General features: G+C 42.8%; 1 protein-coding gene across 2 annotated transcripts in view; it reads left to right on the top strand.

Annotated features, from left to right (window-relative positions):
- CFAP20DC (CFAP20 domain containing) overlaps window positions 1-23,884 on the top strand; it is a 498,588-nt gene that overhangs the window by 335,956 nt on the left and 138,748 nt on the right. For both annotated transcript variants that reach the window (XM_068253759.1, XM_068253760.1), the window contains one exon: window positions 19,746-19,949. In XM_068253759.1, coding sequence (XP_068109860.1) covers window positions 19,746-19,949 — 204 coding nt within the window. The remainder of the gene's footprint in view (window positions 1-19,745; window positions 19,950-23,884) is intronic.

Genomic DNA, 23,884 nt, shown 5'->3' with positions numbered 1-23,884 from the left:
TATCCTCTTGAGACTGAGAAAAGCCATAGAACCCACACGTGATGATCTCTGCCCAACGACCAACGAACATTACCAGCCCTAGACTTGCTATAACATGTACAGCAAGCCACAGAGCAATGGTATTCTTAATTCTGCTGCAGAATGTCACGGACTTGTTGCGGACTTAAAAAAAACACATTTTTTTCTCTGACGTATTTCTTTTCTAATTGTTTCCCCCTTTTGTTCCCACTCTTCTCCTTAACACACCTTGCTTATTTTGTGATTCTAACATGTATGGGGGCTTTGCTATTAACCGCTAAAGTCTGCTGCCATTGACATATCACTTAAAAACCATTTAAAACGCGTTTATATAAAATGCATCTGTTTTGGTAAATATTTTGCCATTGATCCCCTCTGACATGCCACTGTCTGGGTTTCTGCACTCTTTGTACACCTTTTTTGAAGAAATTGTCACTGCAGAGATGCCCTGAAGGTTTTAGATGTTTGCCTGCCATTAAAGTCAATGGGGCTTGTTGCAAACCATCCTCTCACGGATTCACAAATGCACAATGTTTGTCCATCCCTAATCAGTGACTTTATGGAGCTTGAAAAAGGACTTATTGGACTTATTATTACATCCCTAATCAGGTACAGGCACCACCTTTAATTCAAACAGATTCAAAATTGTCATTATTGTTATTTTGAATTGATCTAGCACCAACAATAAGACCAATAAATATAACAAATGTGGGGGGGAGGGACACTAGATCACCACAACATGGTAAAAGAGAGAGAGGGGCTATAACAATGAAAATACTCTTAGCCACCTCCTATAACCAAGTCCACTTTTGAAACGACACTCTTGATGAAAAAAAAGCAAGAACTAATTACACTTTCTATAAACTGTTTATTCACTCTTTTTATCTTAAGAAATAATTTTATTGTCATTGCAATATTTGTAGAAAAAGTATAATGCAGAGAAGTTACCTTATTGCAAAATTGTATATTGTCACCATGCATTATAGCAGCAACACAATTCATAAATTAATGATAAATGGGATAGATAGCCAAGTTTAATTTGTATTTTTTTATCTACAGTAACACATTTTATTTTAAAGCATTAATGGGTCAAAGCTAAAATATAGATTATTTTACTGTACAGACTACACAGAAAATGTCTTGATTTTTAAAAGCTGCCATGTTAGTGGCAGTCTTTGTACAGGCCTCACTGATTGTGGTGTAGGGTGACAGGTCTGGGGACAGCAGTAATACCCTGTTTATATAAAGCTGTGCTCTAGGCCTATATATTTTCTTAGTCTTGTGTAGGTTAGGCACTCATTCACAGGAGCTTGTTTATATCAGTGTGCAAGCTCTTTGGTTAGTTACTGGTCCAATGAAAAAAATCTGATCAGGAGCCAAGGCACCAGCCATTGCCTGCACCACAGAATGTCAGAGTTGTTGGCTGCAGTGCTCTAAAGAGTTCACCTTGAGTATGTCCGCTTAAAATCTAAATACTAGAGTGATGCATTACAAATAGCAATGCCAGAGCCTAATATCAAGTCTCTCAAGCTTATCTGCTTCAGGAAACGTGATAATATTTTTAAGAAAGGATTTTTAGAATAGAAAAAGCAAATGGAGAGGATTGAAAAATCAATTATATTTTTTTTTATTGCTTGTTGCTTACTTTTATTAAATAAGGATTTGTAAAATATTGATCACATGTTGTTCAAGGATAATAAGTGCTACATCTCCACGTTATAGAAACAACTAGATTCTGTTGTTGGATTTCTGTGGAAAATGGCAATCTTATACATGTGGCATTCAGTCTGAATTGTGGTGATCTTTGAGGCCCCTTTTACACTAATACACTTTTTTTGTGTTGCGTTACCCTTTCTGCACGCAGGGTAATGCAACAGTAATGGGGCCTCATACACTTTCTGCATCGCGTTGCGCTGGAAGTTTCTGAATCACCACCAACTTGCCGCAAAGTCAGCAGCCCATAACCGTGCGACTTCCGCAGCAATGCAGTGATAGCGGAATGCATTTAAGTCAATGCACAACACAGAAATTGTAAATGTGTTGGCGGCGGTGATGTGGCGCACATGCAGGGAACGACACAAATACGGGGAAGCTGGGAATCCCATTGACGTACATCCTGTCTAGCAGGGAATACATCACTAAGTGACGGGCGGCAAAGAGCGTGTGGGGTGTGTGTGAGTGGCGTGCGGAGAGGGCAGAGCCGGCCCTAGACTTTTTGCCGCCTGAGGCAAATTTTTAAAAAATTGCCGCCCCCCCCCACCCCCCGTGGGGGGGCCGCCGAGCTGGAGGGGTAGCTGGCAGGACGGGGGTATTGGGCCAGCGGCGGGGAGGGGGGTCGGACCCCCCCTCCCTCGCCTGGGTCCCCCGTCCTCCGCTGGCCCAATACCCCCGTCCTGCCAGGGGCACGGGCGGGGAGGACACGGGCGGGGAGGACACTCCCCGGGCGGGGGCGGGGAGGACACTCACCTCTTCCCAGCGTGCGCTCCACTGACGTCACTTCCTGCAGCGTTGCAGGAAGTGACGTCAGTAGAGCGCACGCTGGAACGAGGAAGAGGTGAGTCCTCCCCGCCCGTTCCTCTAACACATAGCGGCTGCTTCTATTTAAGGCTGGAGGGGAGTGGAGGACGGGGGACTAAGGCGAGGGAGGGGGGGGTCCGACCCCCCTCCCCGCCGCTGGCCCAATACCCCCGTCCTGCCAGCTACCCCTCCAGCTCGGCAGCCGGCTCCCCGCACCCACGGACGGGCGGGTGCCGCCCCTGGAAATTTGCCGCCTGAGGCAAAAGTTTCACCCCGCCTCATGAGCGGGCCGGCCCTGGGAGAGGGCGGCACTATGCATATGACCCTGTCAGTGAACTTTGCCAGGTATAAAACTGGCCTTAAAATAACACTGAATTGAGTTTGAAAAAGTCAGATACTCATTTATGGAAAGGGAAGGCTCTGGATCTAATAGAACCTTTCCGGTCCTCTATCAGTGTCCTCGTTCCAGCGATGCACCTTATTAAAGTTATTTTACCAAATATTTGAATACGCCTTCAGGGAGACGGGTGGCTCCAAACTGTGCATGCACGAGCTGCACTCAAACATGCTCAGTGCGGAGCTGCCAGGGGGCTACCGGAGGACACCAAAAGAGGACCGGGAAGGCTTTATGAGAGCAAGAGTCTTCTAACTCCATAGGTGACTCGGTGAGTATCTGACTTTTTTTTTTACAGAACGCTTCAGTATTGCTTTAAAGGGAACATTAACCCAGGGGAAAAGAACGTTTCACTTACCTGGGGCTTCCCCAAGCAGCCATCCTGTGCCCTCGCAGCTCCTCAAGTATCCTCCGGTCCCTGCCGCGAGATAGGTTTGTTGTCGGCCCCCGGCAATGCATACTCTTCTTTGCTTTCCCCGCCGTCAAGCTTGTCATGCGCAGGCGCACTTGATGGCGGGGAAGGCAAAGAGGAGTACGGCACGAAACAAAACCACCCACAGCGGGGACCGGAGGACACTAGAGGAGCTGCGAGGGCACAGGAAGGCTGCAGGGGGCTTGGGGAAGCCCCAGGTAAGTGAAACTTTTTTTCCCCTGGGTTAACGTTCCCTTTAAGTTGATCACCCCATTTATAAATATAGCAATCTGAAAAATGCCATTATCTCTGCAGAAGTAATGGCACTCTTTTGGATCAGCCACCCTCATAAATAGGCCCCTTCTAATCACACAAAATCAGAGAAGTACAAAACGCCGTCCTGAAAGAGCTTCCCAGTCAGTTTGTTTATCTCTAAGCATTGATACATAATTATCTTTATTGTGTTGCTGTTGACACATTGACCATTTTTGTTGTTGACCTCCAGGCAGTAAATGAAAGTGTCTCTTCAGTTTTTAATGGCTGCATGCCAATGAGCACCTCAGGTATTTATCCGTAATCCCCTGAAGCACCACACTGCCAGAACGCTGCCAAACTCCGCACAACTGATTTCATAACTACTCGGTAAACTTCGAGGGTCACTTGCCTGGCAATGTTTTATTCATGATTTAATAGCATTCTTTGTTGAGTTAAAATATTTTTTTTTAATTAAGAAATAAAGTGTGGCCCTTTGGGTAATATTGCCACCACGCAGATAGTTGAGTAATTAAACTTTTACACACGTATAGCTGTATTCAAACAATTCGGAATTAATTATTTGAGCAGGGCGGCACACAGCCTCCGTTATATTAATCTTTAAACTGCAAGATACATGCCTTGTGTAACGAGATTTGTCATTGCAGCAAAAGTTTAATAGATGAATAAAAATGCCTTATCAAGACATAAGATACAGGAAGTCTAGATAAGTCTTTAATTAACGCAGTGAGACTCTGTTGGGAAAAATTCTAAGTTGTTTCTTATATGATAACCATAGGATGTATAAACAAGTATGGAAATATTTCTATTATAAGAACCCCACCTCCCCCCTCCATTAAGTGCTTGCCGAACTTTCAACAAATTATATTTGCTGGAACAGAATGTTCAGACAGAGTGGGTGTTTGTTTTGTACCATATAAAAACTCCACATAGGAAGTATGACACTAGGTTGATTTGAAAGTAGAGTACCTGGTACAGACTGTTTGAAGCATATTACTTAATATAATAGTTTATCCATTTGGAGAGCAAAGTTTAATTCACAAGGTCGCTGGCATGCAGAGGTCCTAGACAGTTGTCTATATCTTCTTGTTCTGTATACCAGGGCTGGGCAGAGGCTCTGGAGGCACCCGCCTCGGGGTGCACATGGGGGGGGGGATTGGGCACTCCTGTGCGTTCCCTTCCTCGCCCGGCCATTGCAGAATCGCAAACACAACACAGTAGAAGTTACTCACCTCCTCCGGGATCTCTTCATCCTGTCACAGGCTCACAGCATCTCCTCTCTATGGTTCCCTCTAGTGGCATCTCTCGTTGCTAGGGGTCTGTTAATTCTTTCATCCACAAACATTTTCCTTCCACAGTTGTACTTATTGCTTGAAGATTTTGGGCTAAGCTACTATTAAATATTATGTATTACCCTTGTTCAGGCTATTTTGTGATGCAGCATTGACCCCATTCAACTAGACTGAATGGGACAGCGCTGCACTGCATACATAAGTGCACTGCTGCTGTTTTAAATACACTGTTGCTGTTTCCATCAGACTGTGCTGTCTATGTACAGTACCATCTGATAACCTTGCGCATCACACACTGATACGCATAGCTGAATGCAGGCATCAGGAATGGGACTGTGTGCATGTAACCAGTTAAAAAGCCTAAAAATACAAACATTGGAAAGCAGGTTTGTTAAATCATCCCTTTAAATGCTGACACATCTACGGTATGCAGGTTCTGGGGCTACTTACACATAATCAATGCCTAAAATGCCTCTAGCTAGCCACAAAATCTGCATAATACGTATATGTCAGTAATTGAAGGAATGAGTTGGCAACATTGCTGGGGAGTTCTAATGGACATCCTAGATATGAATTTGCATTAAGGTTTATGGCAAAAATAAATAAAGTTTCTCTTCCTGTGTCTGGCGCATGCACACTTTTCAGGTGGTTTTTGCAGCAATGAAATTTCCAGCCCATATTTACTGTTTAAGCATCCTCGCTCTGTGCCCTATTTCACGGCTCTGTCATTGAATTGCTTTGACAACAAATATTTTATGTTAATTCCTCAACTGGAGTTATTTGTTTAATTTGCAAGTGTGATCCAAGCAGCCCAACTAGTTAGTTACGGCGTTATGGGATAATGATTTTTTGGCATCTGTACCAGGCCGCTCCTTAACAGTGAAACAAAGAGTAATTTATTTCTGACAGACATATCCACTAAGCTTATTGCGGATCTTTTCTTCATTCCAGCAGCCAGCCTATTGAGTTATTTTTAGTCCCTAATAGAACTGCGTAAATCTTCCCCAAACAGTCCAAGTAACAATGTAAGAAATGTGTGAAGAATTGAGCTCTTGAAACATTAAAGCTGCATAAAAATCTGTGATGGAAAATAATGACACAGGGATGATCTTTCTTCATTCCAAGTAGGATCTAAAGAGTTTAACAACTCGAAGGGATTGGAGGATTCGCCGGCAATGTCTTAGCGAGATGTTCGCGTACAGCCCGGATCATTTTCATTTTCTCCGTGAGGTGCTTTGCCAAGAATCACAAAAAATCTTACATGCCAGATAATGAATACAAGGTTCAAAAGGTTTTATAATATTCATGCATTTGCAGCACGTAACCGCTTGGGCACCAGCGATTTTCAGCCTATGGTATTATGCTATTTCATCTATTATTCAAGTATCTGCACACTACTAAGCCTAAAACGAGCATTTGCTTTCTGTGACCCCATTGGATAAGTTGTGAAAACCCACAAAGATTTTGTCTAGCCAAAAGGAACATTAAAGAAGCACTGAGCTAAACATTTGGCAAAAAAAATGTGCGGTTCATCTGAAAGTTGATTTTGCAGGGGCAAAACTGAAAATTTCCAGGGGCAGAACAAAAAGTTTGCAACACAGTTAAAGGACAATTTTAAATGTATACATATAAAATGTATATTTCTCCCAGAATAAAATGCACTAAAAATTACTTTTTTCCTTTATCTGTCACTCACAGTAGGTTGGTAATATTTGACAGGTTTTGGACTATTCCTCATGGAGGATAGTTCTTTACTTACAAAAGCACTATATGCAATTCACTTTTTCACCTTAGTTTTCTCCTAGGAGACCATTTTTCATTTTTATTTTAAAACAACTTTTTAGCACTTTGCAATGGAAAAAGTATCAAAAAGTAGGTAAAAAGTACTATCAAAGTTATTTTGAGTATTTGTTTCCTTGCTGGTGGTTTAAACAGCATTTTATTGACAAGTTTAATTACTTCACCACTGAGGGGTTTTACCCCTTGAGCACCAGAGCAATTTTCACCTTTCAGCGCTCCTTCCATTCATTCATCTATAACTTTATCATTACTTATCACAATGAAATGAACTATATCTTGTTTTTTCCGCCACCAATTCGGCTTTCTTTAGGTGGGACATTATGCCAAGAATTATTTTATTCTAAATATGTTTTAATGGGAAAATAGGAAAAATGTGGGAAAAAATGTATAATTTTTCAGTTTTCGGCCATTATAGTTTTTAAATAATGCATGCTACTGTAATTAAAACCCATGAAATGTATTTGCCCATTTGTCCCGGTTATAAAACCGTTTAAATTATGTCCCTATCACAATGTTTGGCGCCAATATTTTATTTGGAAATAAAGGTGCATTTTTTTTCAGTTTTGCGTCCATCACTAATTATAAATCCATAGTTTATAAAGGGTTGGACCCTCCTGACATAAATATTTAAAAAGTTCAGTCCCTAAGGCAACTATTTATGTATTTTTTTTTATTGTCAATTTTTTTATTTTTTTTTAATTACAAAAAAAAATGGGGAGCGTGGGAGGTAATAAGTTAATTTTTTGTGTAAAAGTAGTGTATTTGTATGTGAAAAATGCTTTAGGGTGTGGTTTTACTATTTGGCCACAAGATGGCCACAGTAACATTTTATTTATGCGACCTGCAAGCGTCCGGAAGGACGCTTGCAGGAAGTACAAAGAGGCTGGGAACTTTTTTTTTCTTCACAATGATCGCTGCTTCTCGTAGAAGCAGCGGATCATTGCGGGGGCTTAGATCAACGAACGTGAATGCATTTTCCCCATCATTGATCTCCGGGCAAGCGGGCGGCGGCGTGCATGCGAGCAGGAGTGCGCGCATAAGCCGGCGGGAGCGCGGGCAGCGGCGGGAGCTCGAGAAGTATGGATTTCTCCGTCCCTGGTGGTAAAAGGATGGAAAAAGGGACGGAGAAATGTGTACGGGTGGGGTAAAGTGGTTAAAAATATCATCGAGGAGAAAACACAGGTGAAAAAGTGAATTGCATATGGGCCTCTGAATTGCAGCCGTCCAATTCACCTGTGAAAATAGTGTGCAAAACAGTAGAGAAGCTGACCAAAATCTTTGTATAGATCCTTTTTAGTTAGTCCTTTTGAAAAGCAAGGTAATACTGAGAATCACCTATGAGGAGATGGACTAGCCCAAAACCTGTCAGCTTTTTACTACCTATTGTAAGTGACAGCAACATAGAGAAAATGTAATTTATAGTGCAATTTACTCGGGGAGAAATGTACATTTCATTTGTATGTATTTTAAATTTTACATTTTTTTTTGCGATAGTAGTCCTTTAAGCAAATTCAGCTGACAGTTAGGTGATTGGCAGCCCCTTTCAAGTTTATTATAAAATATAAATGGAATATACCTCAAAATTGTGTTTTATCACTGCCTGAAAGCCTCTGCACAAGATATGCAATGCATAATTGCATGTTTTTACTACCATGTGTCCAGAAAGAAAGACAATTATGTATCACTTCAAGTCAACAGGCAGAGCCAAGCCAATTATATCTTTATGGCATTAAATGCCAAGTGTACATTTAGAGCTACTGGTTTAGGGCATAGCTATAGGCCTCATTTTATAGCCGTTTAAACTAAATTCTAAACAGGCTATTTGGCTTTACCACTGCAAGTTATGGAAAGGTAAAATCAGACCTCTGTCAAGTTTGGGCCTTTCCTCCCTTCCAACTCTTCTCCTATAAAGAGATACAACAGCAGTATACAAAAGCTCAATTATTTACATTAATAGCATGGCAAAATAGTATTTCAAACCAGTAAAGTAAGTGTACAATTTTAATAGTTGATAGTGAGAGGATTCGCCAGGGACATACACTCTTCAATATTATTGCTTCGAAGGCCACTTATTCAGGGTAAGTCTCTAATTGCCTGTGCCAATGGTTCAAATGCTATTGCAAACAAAAATGGGGATAAGGGGTACCCCTGTCTAGGACCCCTGAATATCCCAAAGGGATTGGAAACATAACTGTTGACTCTCAATTTAACCACAGGATTATGACATGAGATTTGGAACCGCCAAAAAGGGCCGGTTCTAGCTACAATGGGGCCCGAGGCAAAAGTAACTTAGGGGCACCCCCCTGCAGCTCCGAGCCGGCTCCCAGGAACCATCCCACCACCCTCCTAGCCACACAAAATCATTAGGTGTCCATCATATATCCCCAAAAGCATTGTTGTGTTCTCATTATTCCCCTTCTTCTTTATTTTACAAATTCAGAGTTTACACACAGCGGAGTGTTACATAATCCAGGCAGGAAACGAGGCAGCACTGTACTCTGAACTTCTCCCCACCAACCCTCTTTTCCTCATTCTCAGCAGGCAGGTATAGGATAGGGGGCCTCTACAGGCTCTGGGGCGCTGGGGCAATTGCCCCCTTTGCCTCTATGGTAGCGCCGGCCCTGCCGCCAAATGAAACCTCTCCCAAAACCAAATTTCTCCAGTACTTTAATCAAAAAGGGCCTAATCAAAATGCTTTATTAGCATAGGGTAAAAGTATTACCCGTGGACCGGAATTCATAAGTGGAAATTGTGTATTAGGGAATAATCTATGTACTGTATATATAATCTAGTGGATCTGCCAGGGATACATCTGGAATGGGTACATAATAAGTTGAATGTCTATTGGCCAACATTTTCACTGGAATTTTGGTGTCTTTATTCATTAGAGAAATAGGACAATAGTATTCACATGATTCAGGGGGTTTAATTGTCCACAATCAAAAATATACAAAAACAACGCCTGCGCTCTAGGCATTATGAACTACTTATTCTTGATATATCAGTCAATCGGTATACCATCTAATCCAGGTGCTTTACCTTTTGTAAAGTAGAGCTAAAACAATTAAATTTATTCTTTAGTAATAGTAGAATCCAGCGCTTCCTTCCTGTAATGATCAGTGGTGACTCTGCTGACCAGAATTAGCTCAATTAGTATTATAGTCAGTATGTTATTAAGAGTGTGATCACACATGTTTTTACTGTAACACAGGAGTACTCCTATGTGATAGCACTTAACGTTAGGGACTATCACTGGTGTAAGCGAGGTCGTACAGGCAGGGTCGGTAACAGGTCGGTCAGGTCGCGGTACAGAAACGTTATGCAAAATCGTAGTGAGTAAACAGGCTAAGTTCGGCAACAATCAGATGGGCAGAAGTACAGAATCAGGAGGCAAAGTCAGAGTCGAGGTCGGCAACAAACAGACAGGCAGAGTACAGAATCGAGAGGCAAAGGGATTGTCAGAAGTTCAGGCAAGGTTCATACAAATAAAGGCATACAATGAATAATAATATAATTACTATTACGAAATATCAATAATAATAATAATCCTATCTATGTGTGAATCTCCGGGGTCCTGCCGGATCAAACACACTGGGAACTGACTAAGGTCTGAGAGCTTAACCGCAAAGTTTCAGCAACAGCAGACAACGATCTACTGACAGCTCGGGTCTTAAATACAACAGGTAATCCCCGCGGCTCCGCCCAACTCGCCCCAGCCAATTCGAAGTGAGTGTCAGATCAGCGCTGTCAGCTGACCGGCTGGTCAGCTGACCCGCCTCCTCAATGCATAAAGCTCCTGTCTCTGGGTACGCTCGTGCGCTCTTCTGAACTGATGTACCCTGGAGAGACCTTTCCTGCCGGGAAGGGATGAGCCGGAGGCTGCGGCGGAATCTGCTGTGACGTCAGATGCGGGAGCGGCGGCCGTACCGCTCCCCGCTGCAGAGGTAACAACAACATTACTGACACTTCCCCTAAGACCCAAGCGTAGGCAAGTACAGCTAATTTATAAATGTAGCTATCCAGCAATATGTAAAGACAGCACACATTTCACCCCTAAGATTAATTATTCAGGCTAGGGATAGCAGTGTGATCAGATTTAACTCAACAAGAATGTTGTCCATTTCATATTGCTCCTGAGAGTGAATTAAAGTGGAATATAACTCTGATATAACATTCAATAAAAATGTTTTCCTACTTTTATTACCCATACAGTCATCCTTTTTGCTTTTGTGCACAAGTAATATTGCCTGTCTACAAATTACAAGGTCCCAAAGTACAGTTTATCTGCTCTGAAAGCTGCCATTTCATTGTATTCATAGATTTTACTATATAAATGCTTCAGCTATCTAATGAGAATTTCTCATATGTCTCTGCTTGTCAGCTCCTAGCATTTCCTTCTGCACGTGGCTGGAGTTGGAACTAATTGTAACAACTGATGAATGTAAACAAAGGAAAATGTTAACTCCTCTTCTGGATGTGGGTCCCAAGCTCAAGGGGCTTTCCACTGCAAAACTGTGTTTAACTCTTTGAATGCTGTTCTGCTACAATGTTTTTTCTGGTAGTAGGTTTAAGGCTGTAAATAATCTTTTAGAGCAAAGAATAAATGCATATTGCTGTAATTCCTTATCAGTGAGGGACATTGTTGTCCGACTGTGTCCCAACTGGAGAAAAACTGTCAGCTGCATAGCTGAATATTAACTCTTTCAGGCGGGGAAAGAAGAAAAGCAACACAGCATATTTATCGGTGTGCTATGCACTGTACTTCATATCATGTCACTTAAGCTTCCCTATAATCTCCAGCTTCCCCCTAGCTGCCTGCCACACTATATAATTCTTAGTGAAAGGGACTTCCAGCAGCTGAGACTTACAGGCTTCAACTTCACATTTGTGATTTTACTTCTCAACTAGAGATGGCTCAAATCTCCGATTTTCGGGTCGCGAACCTCGAACACAAACCTCCGCAAACTTTTCGAACCGCAATAAACTTCAATGGGGAGGCGAACTTTGAAAACTAGAAACATTTATGCTGGCCACAAAAGTGATGGAAAATTTGTTTCAAGGGTTCTAACACCTGAGTTTTTGCATGGCGGAGTGGGATACATGTCAAAAATATCTGGGAAAATCCGGATTTGACGCACAGCAGCGTTTTAAGGGCAGAAATCACATTGCATGCTAAATTGGAGGCCTAAAGTGCTTTAAAACATCGTGCATGTGTATACATCAATCCGGTAGTGTAATTAGTGTACTGCTTCACACTGACAGACCAAACTCACCGTGTAATGCACCGCAAACAGCTGTTTATGTAGTGACGGCCGTGCTGGACTGGTGCGCACCATGGCCAGATAGCAGTTTTCAAGCCCATATGGTCGCCGGGCTGAGGTAGCTCAATGACAGAACAACAGTGACTGTCCAGCTGATTGAAGTTGGTCCGTCCACAATGAAGCAACAACCTTATTATCTTAGGTGTGCCCCCCCCCCCCCCACACTCATATAGCCGGCGGTCATTGCTTCATTGTAATATGCAAGCCCCTTCACCGCAGCAAGGTAACGATCACGAAGGGGAATTGACACATGCACATGTCTTTTGTTTTCTTGTTGCAGCTGCAATGCAGCCAGAAAAATTAGGCAGGCATGTACATGCACCAGAAAAATGATTATAGCGGCCTTAAAAATTCAGGAATCCCCCTGGAGTCCTGGACCCTGTTGGTGGTGGCAGAGAAGGCAGGCAAGCGGCCTGCAGGCAGAGATGCTGTGTGGGGAGCGACTTAGCCTTGGGGCAGGCAGTCACATGGCGTGCAGGCAGAGATGCTGTGTGTGGGACTGACTTAGTCTTTGGGCGGGCAGTAGCCCTCCGGGATCCATGCCTCATTCATTTTGATAAAGGTGAGGTACTGAACACTTTTGTGACCTAGGTGACTTCTCTTCTCAGTGACAATGCCTCCAGCTGCGCTAAAGGTCCTTTCTGACAGGACGCTTGAGGCAGGGCAAGACAGAAGTTGGATAGAAAATTGTGACAGCTCTGGCCACAGGTCAAGCATGCGCACTCAGTAGTCCAGGGCTTCATCCCTGCTCAGTGTCTACATCCAAACTTAAGGCCAGGTAGTCGGCGTCTCACCGGCAAGTTCTTACTCCGCTGAATATCGGACAAGCGTGCCATGGCCGTGTAAGACCGCCTGAAATGCCCACACAACTTCCTGAACTGCTTCAGGGCGTCCTGTAAGCCTGGGTACTTAGACACAAATCTCTGAATTATTAGATTCAGCACATGTGCCATGCAGGGTACATGTGTCAACTTTCCCAAATTCAAAGCCGAAATGAGATTGCTGCCATTGTCACACACCACGTTGCCGATCTCCAGTTGGTGCGGGGTCAGCCACTGATCCACCTGTTTGTTAAGAGCAGCCAGGAGAGCTGCTCCAGTGTGACTCTTGGCTTTGAGGCAAGACATGTCTAAGATGGTGTGGCACCGTCGTACCTGGCATGCAGCATAGGCCCTGGGGAGCTGGGGCTGTGTAGCTGAAGAGGAGATTGCAGCACCAGTAAAGTAGCACTGCCACTCAGCCAAGGAGGAGGAGGAGGATGACAGCGAACAGGATGTAGCAGGAGGAGTAGGAAGAGAAGGAGAGGAGGTGGCAACAGGCCTGCCTGCAAGCCGTGGAGGTGTCACAAATAGGTCCGCTGCACAGCCACGTACTCCCTGCTTGCCAGCGGTCACCAGGTTGACCCAATGGACCGTATAAGTAATGTACCTGCCATGACCGTATTTGGCAGACCAGGCATCCGTGGTCAGATGGACCCTTGACCCAACGCTGTGTGCCAGAGATGACACCACTTGCCTTTCAACTTCACGGTACAGTTTGGGTATCGCCTTTTTGGAGAAATAATTGCGGCCTGGTATCTTCCACTGCGGCGTCCCAATGGCCACAAATTTTCAGAAGGCCTCACAGTCCACCAGCTGGTATGGTAGCAGCTGGCAAGCTAACAGTTCCGCGAAGCCAGCTGTCAGATGCCGGGCAAGGGGGTGACTCGCAGACATTGTCTTCTTCTGCTCAAAGATTTCCCTCACGGACACCTGGCTGCTGCTGTGGGCAGAGGAGCAGGTACTGCACAAGGTGAGAGGCGGAGTGGAGGAGGGTGGCTGTGATTGTGAAGGTGCAAGGAAGAAAGCGGCTGAAGATAATGCACCTGAAGGAGGAAGAGGAGAAGGAGGGTGGCTTTGCTTTTGTGTGCTGCTTTTCCTCATGTGGCCTTGCCATTGCAGTTTGTGCTTTTTCTCCATTTGCCTTCATAAGGCAGTTGACCCTACGCGGGTGTTGGACTTTCCACGGCTCAATTTTTGGCGGCAGAGAGAACAGATGGCATTGCTCTGATCTGAGGCAGACACACAAAAAAATGTGCACACCGCTGAGCCCAGAGGTGTGGGCACTATGGTGGCATCAGCAGCTGACGTTGAAGGGCATGTTGGCTGGTTGTCCATAGGTGGTGATGCAGGGCGCCGGACACTGCCACCAGCTGTTTCTGATGACGAGCTCCCCCTGCTTCTTTCAGCAATTCGTCCCCTCCTACTTCTCTCTGACTCCCCCTCTGAGCTGTCCCCTTGGTCATCTGGTCTTTTAGGATTCCACGTGGCATCCATGGCAGTATCATCATCATCATCATCATCCTCCCCAGCTTCACGTGCATCAGACACCTCCAAAACTGCACCAACAGTAGGTACTTCATCATCCTCCTCTTCACACCTTACGTCCATAGTGTTGCCTAACTCAGACATCTGAGGTTGTGTAACTTGCTTAGAGTCTTCATCTTGTTGTTGCAGTAGTGGCTGTGAATCAGTGAATTCCCCACCAAATAACTCCTGCGAAATGTGTCAAATGCAGCGGATGTGGTGCTTGTAGTAGCGCTGGTGGCTGCGGAAGATGAGGTGTTCTGTGTTAAATAGTCAACCACGTCCTGACAATCTTGGGAGTTGATGGGGCGTGCCTTCTTCTGAGCACTATACTTTGGTCCAGGGCCACATGAAATCACGTCAGCACGACCTCGAACAGGTCCTCTGGCTCTGCCTCTGCCTGTTATTTTGTCCATAACCGGGGGGGGGGGGAAGAAGTGAAAGGTATGCATTGACTTGACTAATACAATGTGCAGTCACACATGTGCAGTGAAAGGTATGCAGTTACTGGTATTACAATACAATGTGCAGCTGTCACACAGGTGCAGTTAACAGGTATGAACTGACTGGTATATTGGTATATTACACAGCGTGCGGTCACACAGGTACTGTGAACAATTATGCCATGACTGGTATTACGTGCAGCTGTCACACACACAGGTACCGTGAACAGGTGAAGTGACTGGTGGTATATAACATTGCGTGCGCTCATGTAGGTAGGTGCACTGAACAGGTAGGTATGCAGTGATTGGTATTACAAATGTGCAACTGTCACACCCACAGGTACCGTGAACAGGTGCAGTGACTGGTGGTATATAACACTGCGTGCGCTCACGTAGGTAGGTGCACTGAACAGGTAGGTATGCAGTGATTGGTATTACAAATGTGCAGCTGTCACACACACAGGAACCATGAACAGGTGCAGTGACTGGTGGTATATAACACTGCGTGCGCTCACGTAGGTAGGTGCACTGAACAGGTAGGTATGCAGTGATTGCTATTACAAATGTGCAGCTGTCACACACACAGGTAGTCACTGAATGTGCTGGGCCTGGCAGTGGCACAATAGGAATTACCAAGGGGTCAAGGGCCAGCTACGACTGACTGACAGGGCTGAATATGCAACACAAGTGTATGTGGGACACACACACACACACACACACACACACACACAAAATAGATCACAAGAACAACATTAGCTCTCAAAAGAGCTGTTGAGGTGTGCTTTTTATCAATTAGTATCAGCAAGCAGCAAGCTAACAAGCCTAACACAAGAGCCTAGCTAAGCTTTCCCTATGTCTACAGCAGGTCCTCTCCCTTCTCTAATTCCTGCAGCCACACAAGTGAGTGAAAAGGCTGACGCTGCCTGCCTTTTATAAGGGGGGGCTCCAGGAGGGAGTGTAGCCTGATTGGCTACCCTGTGTCTGCTGACTGTGATGTAGAGGGTAAAAAGTTGACCCTAATGATGTAGTACTGGGGGCGGGTTGAACTCGCATATAGGCCGCGGTGCACCGCGAACGCGAACCACCGAAGTTCCGCGAATCGGTTCACGGTCAAACCATTCAAGCCATCTCTATTTTTAACACAAAAAAATAAAACAAATATTTAACAAAGCAATATACTGTATTTCTCTTTTAAATTAGCATGTTCTTGGCTTTGCCTGGAAAATTTACATTAGGACTCATGCGAAGGAGTTAAACAGTAAACACCAGCAGATTTCTGCACTGTTCTTTGGAGTCTGTTAGAAGAGTCATTTTCCCAGAAATGCAACTTCAGGCCAAGAGCTCTCTGCTGCCATCATACACCTTGTTTTCACAGATGAAAGGCAGCTGAATTGTTTTTTATCAAGGGTACTTTGGAGATACAGAAATGCCTGCTAAGAAAGATAACTAACCGCATTTCAGACAAAGTGTAATGTTGATCTGAAGTTGAAATGTATTCTTTCGGAAAGTTCTCGTGATCTTTGCCAAAGAATTATCATGCAAGTCCTGGATCTTTTTACTGGACATTTTCATGCAAATTATGCTGGCTGGAGCAAGTGCCAAATGCCAAGGTCAAGGATTGATATAGCCTCTAGCATCTGTGGCTACGCTAATGGAACATTGTCATCTCGATAATAATTATGTGGGCTGGAAAGACATATGTCAGTTGAGTTTAACAAAAAATGCCTAAAATGTTACATAAAAATAGTGCATAGATTAGTTTTAATATTTCAGGATGCCCATTAATAAAGTATATGCATACTGGGAGATGCGTAATATGTGTTCCAATGGCAACATTTCTATCAATCTTTTCTGAATTGAAAACCATATTCACTCAGTAATACCCTCACCCATGTAGCTAGTGCAAGTAGATGGATGTTAGCTTCTGTGAGCACACACTGATTTATATAGTCTCCACTCTATATGCATAGCATATCCCCTCCATTTGCTATGACACCAGATTTAAAGCAAACCTGGAGTGGGCAAACTCACAGGTTTGATACTTAGCTAAGAAGAGGGAAGGCTCTGGATGCTGTAGGGACTTCCCATTCCTCCGTGCTGCCTGTCATTTCTGTGCTGTCCCCCATTAAACTTCCTTGATCTGCTAGTCTTTCGGAAAGAGTTCTGAAGTACTTCTGAAGACGAGCACATCTGTACTGCACACATGTGAATTCGGGTCCATGCAGATGTGATATGGTTGCGCTTGTCTTCAGAAATGCTCAACGATGCATGTACTTCCAAAGGCTTCCCAAAGACTCCCAGCAGCAGAAATGCTCTGATGGGCTTGCAGCAGTACAGACACAAAGGCCTCAATTCACTAAGCATTATCGCATTCGGCAATGCTAAAAACAGCTGATTTTACTGAACACCTTCCCAAATTCCAATTCACTAAACCTATTACCGCACAGAAAATTAAAATTACCGACTAGTGAAGTAAATTACCGACTTGTGCAGCGCTATCGCGTCAGCATGACGTGGCCACATCTTGTACGAAGTAGGACGGCGAATTTTTTGTATTTACCGGGGATCGTTTTTTAATTCGCTATCCTCTGAAGAAGCAATGGACTGTTGCGATTCATGTGTGGGGCGGCACCGCCAGCGGCAACACTTGAGACGTCTGTGGTAAGCCACTTACTATCTTTCTACCTTCGGGGATCTTTTGCTACATTTCTTGTTTTGAGCGGGCTTGCTTACAGCATCTTGCATACTTCATTATACTTTTCATACATTTCTACCAGTGATACTTTATTTGCCTGCTCCCGTTGATGCAGCATTAATGGTCATTGTTGTTCAGTACTGTGCTGCCCAACGGATCTGAGTTTTATTGTTTGATATATATCATTATATTTTTTTGATTGTTTGAGCCACTGTGCCCTGCCGGCTGCTGTTTTCAATTGTTTTTATGGGACACGTCCCTGTTTAAAAAATAATTGTATATTGTTACATCCATGAGAGTACAGTATATTTGTGATACTTTATTCTAAGGTTGCCATATAGATGGCTTTTTCTCTTTGTATATAAGTTGTGCGGTAATTGTTTCAAGAAATTTCAATTTATAAAGATTTACGCATTCGGTAAATCGGGCAAAAGTGTTTGATATTTTCCTCCAGCTCTTTCCCAACCGATAAATCACTCTCTTCATGCTCTCTCTGTGTGGTAACATTGCCAGACAGCCAATAGGGAAAGCCAGGCAGCGAATACGGAAAGCCAAACAGCCCTGCTTCTCATCCTGATCTTGCCCGACATGGTGGTAGAAGGGTCTTCACTGTAGCAGAGCAGAAGAAGGTGACTTTTTATGAGGCTTTTCTGCATCCCTTTAGATGTGAAGATCAGTATTCTGGCATACAAAAAGGCTCCCCCTGGTGGCTGCAGCACATCTAAAGGGATGATGGTCAATGCACTGGACAGAAAACCCTGCCTCAAACACTCAGCTCCCTGCCTCAGCACTGACCTGCTCTACAGCTGGTAAGTGAGACTTACATACCAGGGCTTAGTGATTTGAAGCATGTTTGTTTGGTAAATTACGAACTTCTGCCTCTTGCAAAAAAATGTTTAGTGAATTTGGAAAAAAAAAGTGTAAAATACCGAATGCTGTATTTTACCAATCAAAATGATTTTAGCAAACTAACTTTTGTGAATTGAGGCCAATGGCCTTTATTCAATTCACTTTCTCTTGTACATTTTCTCCTAGGAGATAATTTTTATCTTCTGTTTAAAATAATTTTCAGCACCCTGCATTTGAAAAAATACCAAAAAGTAGATGAAAACGTGCCGTCAGAATTATTATGAGTATTTTCTTGCTTGTTGGTGGCTTAAAAGGCATTTAATTGGTTAGATGTGAAAGTATCACCTAAGGGACAACTTAGAAGTCAAATTTAATTGAATAAGGGCATTGGGAGAAGGGGAGGGATTTAGTTGAGCTACAGATACAACCAATCTCATCCATGTCCTATTAATTTGCAGCACTGACCAATCAAGCAGCAGGGGAGGAAGTTCCTGAGACGGTTGCTGTTTTGTTGGGTTGCTGGTTGTCTTTGGGTTCAGCTGATGGCTCCTGCAACTTAGAAAGGGCAGACGTGAGACATTGAAGAGTTAGTATTATTATTATTATTATTATTTAGTATTTATATAGCGCCGACATATTACGCAGCGCTGTACAGTGTGTATATATATCTTGTCACTAACTGTCCTTCAAAGGAGCTCACAATCTAATCCCTACCATTTCCATATGTCTATATTATGTAGTGTAAGTACTGTAGTCTAGGGCCAATTTTCGAAGGAGCCAATTAACTTATCTGTATGTTTTTGGAATGTGGGAGGAAACTGGAGTGCCCGGAGGAAACCCACGCAGACACGGAGAGAACATACAAACTCTTTGCAGATAGTGCCCTGGCTGGGATTCGAACCAGGGACCCAGCGCTGCAAGGTGAGAGAGCTAACCACTATGCCACCGTGCTGCCCCTAGAGTTGTGTGGACACCAAGATGATCCCTTGGGATTAGTAGAAAAGGCTGAGTGGGCCTGATATAGCATGCAGCCCATAGCATGAGGACTCCTATTTTTTTGTATATAATAGCATGTCTATCATATCTTACACTTTTGAACGAATTAAATAAATAAGAAATAATAAAATAAGTACATGGATGAGAGTTATTGTCTAGATTTGAACAGAGGATCTGAAAGTAAAGTAGCTGACCCTGACTTTCTGTAACTCTGACAGAGGAAACTTGTATATATATATCTTGACAAATGCACTTTAAAGCAGTTCAATTAAAATGTGTTTTTTTTTTCTGGAGCCGTGTGTTACTTCTTGTGAGACTGTTACTGAAATTTTACAAAAAAGATTTATTATAAATCACATTAGATGAAAAATTATTTCTTCTTTTACTTAGGTTTATGATTGGAGGAACTACCAAATGAATCGACTGAGCACCTCCGAGATGCAGATGCTAGCCAGTCTAAAGAGGCAACAGAATGAAGAGCTGGAGGATGAGGGCATGTCTCATGGGTTAAGCCAATCTCAGATAGACCATTGCAATGTCAGTATGAGTACCAGCAGTGATGACACCACCACTTGGACCTCCTGTCTACCTCCGGTATGTGTATTGTGCATGTATACTCATACAAAGACACAGCCTTTGAACTAAGGGCAACTTGACTGAATTTAATTGACCAGAGTATAGTGTCCAACCATTTAGCAACATTGTTATGCTTTAGCAACTCAAGAAGTGGTTATAGCTTTATTACAGGATTATTTCCAAAGGCATGAGATGTGCCCCATTGGCAGGAGTAATATAGTGTGCTCTGTAGAGCATATTGTGTCTCTATAGAACTGCATTGTGGGAAATTTTGACTTTTGTATCAACTACAATGGCAAAGAGGTCATAATAAAAATGTTTTTGGCTTTTATGGATTTCAGTAGATATTTTGCAGAAGACTGTGGACCATATGCAATTCACTTTTTTTACCTGAGTTTTTTCCTAGGTGATATTTTTAAACTCGTCAATAAAATTCCTTTTAATCCACCAGCAAACAAACAAATACTCAAAATAATTCTGATACTACCTTTTTACCTACTTTTTGGTTGTTTTTCCATTGTAAAGTGATAAAAAGTTATCATAAATCAAAAATGAAAAATTCTCTCCTATGATGATAAAACTCAGGTGAAAAAGTGAATTGCATATGGTCCTATATCTTTACTGTATGTTGGCAATCTAGGAGGGTGGAATGTGATGATTTTTAAAGTGATTTATGGTGGTTACATAGTTAAGTTTCCAATTTTTACAGATGCCATTCTAGACAGGTTCACTTTAAAACTGTATTTTTCATATTAGATGTCTTTTAATTGGCTGTTCTTATATTGCCCCATGTTATAGTTACCACAAAGTTCCAAGCCCTTAATAATAAATGGGTAAATTCAGTTTAGATGTGATTAAGTAATAATCACTAAATGATCAGGGTTTCATGGAATGCAGTCCTAGAAGGGTCTTCATGGACTTAGCTTCCCCTCTGGGTACATGACATTTTCTTACATGGCAACAACGATGAAGTAGAAATGGAATGATAATTCATCAATGGTTATACGTCAACAGCAACACAGATGTTTCAATCACACGCACGGCCTCCAGCTATAAAGACTCCATTACTTTCTCAGCATTTGCATTTCTACCTGGGGTGTCCTGCACTATGGTAATAAACATCAATCTGCTGATTTCTGGGAGCAAATAAGCTGTATCCTGGATAATAGAGGTGTGCTGTACATCAACAATGCAGCACTGGGGAGTTTACATACAGAAGATCTCTCGATAATGATACTATTTGATTTGATATTTAAAGCCCAGCAGTCCCCCTATGTTGTCTTAGTCCTCTGTAGGTACTCATTGACATAGATTATTTTTATCTCAGTATAAGTTCCTTGATTACCTGATGTAATTATATCACATTAACTACTTCATGCCGGTATAAGGGAAATTGGCCGCATGTGGCTTCTGGACAAATCAGGCAATGCCATAGACTTTAATTGAAAATATCAGCAAGCTGGCACCAAAAGTGAAATTTTGGTGCCAGGTAATTTTGAGCTAGGAGGATGGTTAGGTTTAAGCACCAGGAAGGGTGTTTGTGCAAGGATGGGGAGGAGGGGGGGGATTAAGTGTTGGAAGGGAGTTTTGTGCAATGGGGGGGGGGGCAGTTAGGGTTAGGAATCAGGAAGGGGGATTTTGCAGGGGCAGTGGTTAGGGTTAAGCACCACCAGGGGGGGGGGGGGGGTTCTAATGGTTAGGCACCAGCACGGGGGGTCTTAGGGTTAGTTACCACCGGGGAGGGTTAGGGTTAGGCATCGGTAGTGGAGAGTTCTGTGTGAGAGTAGGATTAGGTTTAGATATATTAAAATATTGGTCAGAATTAATGATATTTTACTTACGACAATTAACACTTTAAATAGTAGCGTATCAGTAAATTTACCCATATTCTACTATCGGCACTGTTCCTGTGCCCAATGTGCCATGGCGCCCGAAACTCATGTACGCCTTTTTGCCATGGGTGGAAGTGAACAAATGCAGGAGCATGTGCACTTTGGCAGAACTAAAGGCACAAAAATAGGATGCACTTTGGGTCCTATGGGAGAAAAGCGCTTTACAAATGTTTCGTTGTTGTTGTTGTCCATATTGCAGGAAGTGGCTAAAATATCTGGTCAGGTGCTTCTTCACCATCCATTTACTGCAACTGAGGTGGCAATCCTCTCAGACAGCTCTGTGTTTACACTTTTTCAGTTTGAAAAACATGATGATGTACAGCCAAGAAGAAAAATAAGCTCTGACCGCAAATTCAGCTTTTATCTTTTTCAGCTGAGCTGCTTCAGGACACAGGACTACACTTGTAAAACAGGATTTTTAAGTGCAGAGGTCTCATTTGACACCAAAAAAGTAGCATTTGGCCACTTTCTCTACATTAGGTGTAAGATGTTGTATTTAGAACTGTGCTGGTGTTTTAAAGAAACAAGACATTCTATAAAAGAAAAAAATAAAGACACAAATATATACTGAAGTCTATAAACAGTGGTTTTAGTAGTATGCCAGTTTGTGTTGTTCTGTAGAGGCTGGGGGACTACTGTACGATTTTTGAGACCTCATTTCAATATTTGCTCTTGTTCTGGCATCTTGAAAACACTGGTTCTCAACAGGGCCCAATAAAGCTTGTATTATGTCCATTAATCCTAGGACCTTTTTTCATGGCATCTTTTTACAGCTTTGGAAATGTTTACTTACACATGTGAAACACTTTAAAAGTAAACCTGTAGTGGTTCACTGTCTCCCTATTTGACAGAAAAGCTGCACAATATAAAGTCTTACCTCAGCAGCACAGGCTATTGTCACAAATCAAGCTGTTTGAGCCCCAGTGAGTTACCATGGTTGGTTCAGAATTCAACCATTCAGGAATATTGTCTCCCTCATTGTTCCTCATGTGACATCTACCTGGCCTCAATACAGGTGCAGAGGTCAGGAAATAATATACTTAACCTATAATCTGCCTCATAAAACATCATTATGAACTAAATCCATCATCACAGCTGAGGAGCCAACAGTTAATGGTTTACCTCTTTGTGGACATTGGTAACCTGATAATGTAGTTTACTGCTGACTACAAAGTGAGTCTTTTTATCAGGTATCTAGGCTATGCCATCCCTGTTTTTTTTTACCTCTGACTAAGAATGGAATAAAGGTGGCTCTTTAATTGCAACTGGTGCCCGGAAGCTTTTTTCACTATATGGTTTTTGGGCTATGCCATTTATCACAGAAACATTTTCCTGCACTCTGCATTTGGGCAGTGCCAATAGTCCCCACAGACATTCAGGTTGGAATGCACGAACGTTCAGGTGGGATTGGATTTTTTCTCCATTCTCCTTATTAAGGTCAGAATTGAGATAACATTGCCCCAACCCCACAGAACTCAAGTCAGCCTCATAACCTGTATTCTCTGTAAGAGCAACACTTTTATCTGGTAATAGGTCATTTAAAGGGGCACTATTGTGAAATATTCCATTAGCAGGTAAAGTAAATAACTCAAACTGAGTGGTAAAAGTGTGAAAGAAAAACAGATGAGAAATAAAAAGTAAACAGATGACTTACACTAATCACAAACTCTCCAGGCATCCCACCACTTGTGTAATCAGCTCACTCACTTGTGGGGGCCAACAAAAGTATCTGGAGTTTAAAAAAAAATCCTTGCATGCATGTTGTTGGAACATTAGTACTTTCCTAACTGCTTGAAATCAACAGACACTTTTTATTTGTGGCTTAGTGATTGAGGTCTCACCCAAATTTATTTTTACTCAAGGGAAATGTTTAAGTATCCTGGTATTCCATATTAAACTGTCTATCTACCAGGTGTTACCTGGGTCAAGAAACTTCCTATTGTACATCAACAAAACAGAAAGAGATGACATGGGCACAGGAGGAAGTAAAGCTCAGCCTTTATTAGATGCTACACAAGGTCCAACCTTGGGAACTAAGGTAAAAGGGACATTCCCATTGGT

The sequence above is a fragment of the Hyperolius riggenbachi genome, chromosome 9 (assembly GCF_040937935.1).
Source record: "Hyperolius riggenbachi isolate aHypRig1 chromosome 9, aHypRig1.pri, whole genome shotgun sequence".
Classification (NCBI taxonomy): domain Eukaryota; kingdom Metazoa; phylum Chordata; class Amphibia; order Anura; family Hyperoliidae; genus Hyperolius; species Hyperolius riggenbachi.
This window is presented reverse-complemented; position numbering and strand designations above follow the sequence as displayed.